At 39.9% G+C, this 7,236-nt stretch overlaps 1 protein-coding gene across 1 annotated transcript; it reads left to right on the plus strand.

Moving 5' to 3' along the window:
- On the plus strand, nt 1–6,375 carry LOC138618856 (E3 ubiquitin-protein ligase RNF126-like). Its single transcript, XM_069694878.1, has 9 exons — nt 1–101; nt 2,526–2,584; nt 2,896–2,956; nt 3,484–3,719; nt 3,855–3,923; nt 4,021–4,090; nt 4,228–4,321; nt 5,073–5,188; nt 5,299–6,375. Exons 1-9 carry the CDS (start codon nt 27–29, stop codon nt 5,467–5,469), a joined length of 951 nt encoding a protein of 316 aa, XP_069550979.1. The 5' UTR covers nt 1–26; the 3' UTR covers nt 5,470–6,375.
- Nucleotides 6,376–7,236: the final 861 nt, after the last annotated feature.

Raw genomic sequence — 7,236 nt, forward strand, 5'->3', positions numbered from 1 at the left:
CCTCTTTACCTTTTTAGTGGCTAAAGATGGCGGAAGCACCTCCATGGCCCAGCCGGTTCTTCTGTCACAGATGCTCAGCAGAGATTAGTCCCCGGCTTCCCGTAAGTTACCGCAGACAGAGGGCATAAAAAAAAAAAAAAAAAAAAAAAAAACTACAACTGTTTGAGAATTGAAAAACGCGATAACGTTGTTGTTACCTCCGTAAGATATGGTTGAAGCAGCGCTACAACAGTTAGCATGCTAACGGTATTAGCTGACTCCTTACGAGGTCTCGTTTGTCTCGCTGCCCAAGTTGGCTTGTTATCTAAACGGGGTGAGAGGGGGGGGGGAGGATCTGTCAGCACACAGACGCGAACAGCGAAGTCACGATGCTGCATTTCTGACATGATTTGCAACATCTCCGGCGAAATATTTGGGCTCACGTTTTTTTTTTTTTTTGGTGGGCGTCGGAGGCACGCTAGCCTGTTAGCTAGCAATAACGGTAACCGTCAGTTCTCCGTCACGTCAACACGTTGATCGCGTGTAATTGTCGACTCGGGATTTATTTTAGTAACGAAGCGCTACGTACACCAGTCTCCCCGAAGACCTGGGTATGCCGGATTGTTAATCACTTGTGTAAAAAAAAAAAGAAAAAGGGGTCGAAGCGACAACAATGCCGCTTCGACCCTTTTTCTTGTTTTGCCATTCAGTAAGTCACACATGTTTCATGGCGGTCCAGAAAGATCCGTCACACAGCGGTGAAATGTGCTCTTAACAATGTCAAAGATCAGTCTGTAGGCTGCTGGTAATGTGCCCTGTTGTCACATTAACGCCTCATACAACTCGGTGACAACAACTTTTGCTGAAAAAACAACTGTATTATGTCAGAATAGTTACGAGTTGTATTTTAATCAGGATCAGGGAATGAAATAGGGAAACGCCAAACACACACATCACACACACACACATCACACACACATCACACACACACACACATCACACACACACACACACACACACACACACATCACACACACATCACACACACATCACACACACACACAAAGCGTGATGTAACTGTGTATACACACGTAGAAGGTGTTCAAATGATGTGTGTTTGTGTGTACTGTGTTGCATTTTATAGTGTGAGGTGTGAAGCAGGTTTTCAGCGAGTTTCTAAAGAGTTATAGGACGTGTCCTTTAGGATGCTGGGGGCGTTTTTGCTGACATCTCTCTGTCACTAGATGTCTTAAGAGGTGGGAAGAGAGGACCCCCGAAACTCCCATTTACTCTCAGTCAGTACTGAGAGTATCTGGCAGTACTGGAAGAAGTATTCAGATATTTACTTGACCTAAAGTACCAGTACAGTGATGTGAACATACTCCATTATAAATAAAAGTCTTGCATGACAAATTCTAATGAAGTTAAGGTACTTAAGTTATTAGCAGCAAATTGTGGTTCATTGTAGTTGAAGAAGTACTAGTTTAGTCCTTGTGACTCATCATTATCATTATATATGACATCATTACATCATTATTACTGAAGCATCAATGTGTAAGCAGGATGTTACTGTTGTAGCTGCTGCAGGTGGAGTTAGTTTGAACAGCCTTTTTACAATTTAATATAGAGCGAGCCCACATGAATCTGAGGGGTCATCAAATGATAACTGACCCATTTAAAAAAAGTCAATATCCTTTTAAATGTACACTATATTTACAGTATATTCTCCACTAAACCTTGCTGTCAGTCCGTCCTTCCCGACCCATGCTGGTTTACAGCTCTCTTCAAAGCCAGACTCCCTCGACGAAAACAGTTATTTTCTTTTACCTTACAGAACCAGGAGTTACATGTCTACTGCTGCCCTGATTGGTTAGTTTGTTTGTGGTATTGTCTGACTTTGGTGTTAGTTCAGATCCTAACGGATGAGTTGAAACACCTCTAAAGTCACACAATAACACAACCCAACCGCTCAAGGCAGTGGAAGACCTGCAACGGCTAGTTCTCTGAGGTAAAATTATAATTTTGGTCAGGGCAGTTTGGCTTTGAGTAGAGCGATGGGACGGCTTCAGTTCCCTGTCAGAAAGGACTGTCTTGAGTAAAACTATTCTAAATATTTTATACACTTAAACTGATGAAGATTTAGTTTATTTTAGCAGAGCCTTTTTTCAGGTAACTAAATTATGTTTTGTTGCTGTGAAATATCCCTACAAAGTTGTCTATGCCCGTTGAGTTCAGCAGTCTTGTGTCTGAACTGAAAATCATTTGTATTCATGTTGGCTACGGCTTTAATTATCAAAATTTGACTTTACTTTTGCCACTAACTGGCACACTAGTAGACCGTAGCTAAAAATCTGTTACGTCCCGTTAACTCTTGGTAAACTGTGTGAGGATGGTGGTGCTAATTTGAATGAAAACGGTAATTATATTAATGACAACAGTCTCCCCACTTTGCAAAAAAATATAGAATTAGCAGTGGGTTTTTATTTCACTCCCAGTTAAGGTTGAATCTTGTGTGTTGATGTCTTTTTCTCTTTGTTTCTCTGCAGGAGTATACATGTCCAAGATGTGAATCTGGGTTTATCGAGGAGCTGCTGGAAGAGAGAAGGTGTGTATAAAGTGTTTACGGAATATAATTAACCACATTAAAGGTAATAATTTTCTTTCCAATTTGTGCCTATTATACTTTATTATTGTATACACCCGCTAATCATTGTGGGTGACGAAATGTGTCCAATAGTCTTGATATAATAAATCAGAAGGTGTTGGGGGAAGGACAGTGAGAAGAAATCGCAGCAAACCGTGCTATAATATATGCACAAAATGATGAAACTATGGCGCGCGCTGGGAAAAAAAGAATTTTCTGTCAGCAATACTAAGTATACACATAAGTTTATCAACTATTTGTCCCCTTTTTAGTGCTGACAATGGGTCCATGTCCACCATCTCCAGCGGACCCCAGAACCAACAACCATTTGAGGTTTCTATGCCATTCTTTATTCAGACTCTGTCTCTATCACCGAGTCTGTCTTTGTCCACTGCTGCACAATAGTCAGCATTTCTTAAAATTCCCTCTACTGACATTTGTGCTGATCTGGTACTAGACATTGTGGAAGTTATCATAGGGTTTGCACTTCTGCTTTTGCAGCTAATGTTTCAATCTTTACAGTGATTTTTATATTGAATGGTTGGTCTCTTTTGGTTTGCTCAGTCAAAGATGAGTGCCATTATTAGCTATACATTCAGTGTATGGGACTTCTGTGGGGAGATCTTTGACTGAAAATCTTTTCAAGCAGTACTCAGACTTGTACCTCAGTAAATAGGGAAATGTATGTCAGCAGTGACATTTCCATTGGGTTGAAATTTGAGCTGAATGTCAACAAGACTCATCAACGTTCCAGGAGGGTTGTATTGACCATAAATAGTTTGGGATATGTGGAGAAATCACAAAGCTTCACTGGTGTCTATCTACATGTGTCTGTTTGCTTTCATTAATGTGTCTCCCAGAATGCGGACCAGCACTTGTTCACATTCCCTTCGGGCTATGGTCAGTTTGCACTGGGTGTCTTCGATGACAGCTTTGACTTCGGGGCTGGACTGGGAACAGAGGACAACCGGGATGCAGAAAACCGTCGGGAAAGGGAAACGGCATCACGGCAACGATACGGTGCCAGGCAACCGAGAAGTCGTCATGGTTCAAGGCGACAAGCAGGGCGGCATGAGGGAGTTCCTACTTTAGAGGGGTAAGGAGGACAGTTTGTGAGTCTAATGCTTGTTTTGCCATTGGTGACGCTTTCTTTGAGCTTCTAATGGTAACTTAGTAGCATTGTGACACTCTCCTACAGCTATATCATACTTTTGTATGCTATTTTTTGCAGAATCATTCAGCAGCTAGTGAATGGAATAATTGCACCTACTGCAATGCCAAATATCGGTGTTGGACCCTGGTGAGTCCGCAGAACAAAGCTATAATAAACCACAAAGCAAATTCACAACAAAATGTCCTTAATGTCTTCTAATATCTCAGGGTTTTTTTTTTTGAAGGGGTGTTCTTCACTCAAATCCAATGGACTATGCCTGGGGTGCTAATGGACTAGATGCTATTATAACACAGGTATTCTTTAAGAAACTTCCCGATATTGCAAATTAATTTCTGGATTCAAGATCGTAGATGTATAAGAATTTCCGTAGCACATACAATACGTGCTTCATTTAATTTCTTTTACAATGTTTTCTTCCTCACATCTTTAGTTATTAAACCAGTTTGAGAACACGGGGCCACCGCCTGCTGATAGGGATAAAATCAAAAGTCTTCCTACAGTACAAATTACAGAGGAGCATGTTGGTAAGTTCAAAGATACTGATCAACACTGGTGTCACAGATGGTGTCTCGCTAAGATTGACTGTTATCTAATTTGGGCAGCAGTATAATTTTCTTTAAAATTATTGTTCATATGCTCTTATTACATCATTGTCTAATTTAATCCAAGTACCATTTGCCTGACAGGCTCGCGTCATCAGGCTTCAGCTGAATGCTTTTATCAGTTTTGAATATCACATTTAATTTGAAGCCTCTTGGACTTAAGCTAATGACTGCAGTGGGTTTGAAGGCATGGATGATGATCCTTCTGGAAAATTGCTGGCAACAGATTCCAGAAATGTTCTGGATTTTATTTATTTGTGAATTAATAATCTAACACAGAAATCAGACATCTTTTACATCATAAATGCCTTATCCGTATGTTCTGGTTTTATAATTATCCTGATTACTTAACTCTTACCATATCAGATCAGGTTTTTGGGAGATGTTTGTGCAGCTGCCACTTTTTCATAGCTAATGGCAACTCAAACGAGTCGCAAATCCTCTCTCTGAAAACCGAGCTTTTGGGTTCCCATCTTATTTTTAATATATCAGACCTGGCAGGGATTTACTGTGGCTGTTGGCAATTAAAGAATATAGAGTCTTTTCTGATTACATTAGTAGTTCATTATGCAGTGTCACTATTGGTTACAGATTCAGCCAGAACCACCTGACATATCTTTTAGAGATCATATTTAACAAAGCCACCTTTTTAAAAACTGTTTCTGTCATTCAGCTTCAGGACTGGAATGTCCAGTGTGTAAAGAAGATTACAGTGTTGGAGAAAATGTGAGGCAGCTCCCATGCAATCACATGTTCCACAACGATTGCATAGTCCCGTGGCTGGAACAGGTATGACTTATCCCCTCTTATTGGTCTTTCCACATACAGTAAATATTCGCCAGCTGCTCTCTGAAACAGTGGGGTAATGCCACTCTTAACAGCTGCATGTTTTTCTACAGCATGACACTTGTCCGGTGTGCAGGAAAAGCTTGAGTGGACAGAACACGGCAACAAACCCACCAGAACTATCAGGGATGAACTTTACCTCCTCTTCTTCCTCCTCATCTTCATCCTCAACCCCCCAGTCCTCGAGTTCGACCAGCAACGAGAACTCTGCTGATAACTCTTAGACAGACATTTGTGTCCCTATGAGCTGTTCATAGCTCCTAGGCTGCTGTACTTCAGAGCAGTGACCTCCATTCTTTCCCTGCCGCAGAGGGCAGAGACCTGAGTGCATCTCGCAAGGATCGCTCACTCCTGATTCAGGGGTAAGTGAGGTCCATGTATTTCTGCCCGTTCTGTTGCTCCCACCTTCATCAGGAATCTGAACAAAGGAAGGGCGGAGGCCTGGAGTGCAGCTTCTATCAGGAGGATGTGGAGAAGTAGGGGAACTTCAAGAGGCTCGACCTGCTTGAATCACCTCAGACAAGAAGAGAAAACAAAGGAATCCAAAGGTAAAAGATCAGGAACAACAAGACAGTTGCTGTTCTTTTTAAAAAATCTCTAGACTTGTATGATTTAAGATGACCCACTTTTGCCAATGATGCAAAAAGAAATGTATAGTTATTCCTTTTTTCATAAGTAGTATTCATATCTCACATAAAATGACCCAAAGTGCACTTTAGTGCACTGCATAGATAAAGAAATAAGATCAACTGAAAATAGTTTATATAATAATTTTATTGTCAAGCTCCACTCTCCATTTTAAGATTGCCTGACATCATACAAGAACCATTGTTAGCACTTGAAATGATGCTCAAATTGCAGTAATGTCTGTGTTTGGATAATAATGTTGATTATTATTACTAAATTCCATACATAAGGATTTATTATTATATCTGCAAGCCCTAAAATGTGAATCCACTTTTCACATAATACACTTGGAAACATTTCTGCGCATTTGGGCATTTTAACTTAAAGATAAATATTTTCTAAAGTTGCCAGTTGAAAACCTATTGATTTGCAGTATGGTCATGTGTAAAAAAAAAAAAAAATGAACTGATATGAAAATAAAGATGTTTGGGTGCTACCACTCATTTCATGTTAGTCATTCTCTTTGTGTTTATAATATGCCTAAAAAGCATGAGCAACAGCAGTCACAGAAATGGAATTGAAAGACTATCCATGGTGAGACCTAATACAAACAAATGTCTTTCAATTGTACGTAAACGACTGAGGAAAAGTCTGTTTTTATTTGATGCCCTTAGCCTGTGGTGCTGTGGTTAGACGTTCAAGTCACGACAAATAAACTGTCATTAAATGAAATGAATATGTTTTTCCTAGTGCTAAATAAATAAATAAATCAGTATCGTGAAATTTTTCACAGGCAATTCAGCTGTTCTGGTCTGTGTTTCACAGTCTAAATTATTTAATTATTTTCCTTTATCGACATCTTGCAGATTCTTAGAACAACTAAGCAGCAACCAAGGAACAATAACACCATCAGCAAACACTGTCGGATGTGTTTTCAATGCATAATAAGGTTTTCAGATTATTTTGATCTTTCAAAGTGAGGCCCGGTCCAAAGGCATGCACCAGTTAACCATATATTAAATCCTTCACTGGTGTACTTCCCTGCTAAGTGTTATCAATGACCTAATAAATCTTGCTTCCTTTTATTGTTTAGCTACATGGGTGTATTTCCTCCACATTGTGCCTCTCTTCTCTTCTGGGGTTTATGTTCAAAGGCCTTTCATCTGAGGGGATTGTTTTGGACAGAACTTTGGTCTAGCTGAAAGACGAATGGACACATTTGACTTTATGGGTTTGATTTTACAATATTAAATTGTTGTTTCGCACGCAGCACTGTGGTGGACCTTACAAATATGTGCGCCTTTAACCACGTACCTTTGGAGTATGGCAAGTTCATTTAGTATTTAGTAAATATAGGTTCAATG

The sequence above is a fragment of the Brachyistius frenatus genome, unplaced genomic scaffold, assembly GCF_029030835.1.
Source record: "Brachyistius frenatus isolate BFR_SWC_R1_liver_20210118 unplaced genomic scaffold, ASM2903083v1 Contig_18, whole genome shotgun sequence".
NCBI lineage: Eukaryota > Metazoa > Chordata > Actinopteri > Embiotocidae > Brachyistius > Brachyistius frenatus.

Excerpts from the sequence above, each read along its gene's own strand:
- LOC138618856 (XM_069694878.1), top strand. The coding sequence starts at position 27 with ATGGCGGAAGCACCTCCATGGCCCAGCCGGTTCTTCTGTCACAGATGC. Across the intron at positions 102-2,525 it reads AGATTAGTCCCCGGCTTCCC|GAGTATACATGTCCAAGATG; the intron begins GTAAGTTACCGC and ends GTTTCTCTGCAG. Across the intron at positions 4,322-5,072 it reads AATTACAGAGGAGCATGTTG|CTTCAGGACTGGAATGTCCA; the intron begins GTAAGTTCAAAG and ends TCTGTCATTCAG.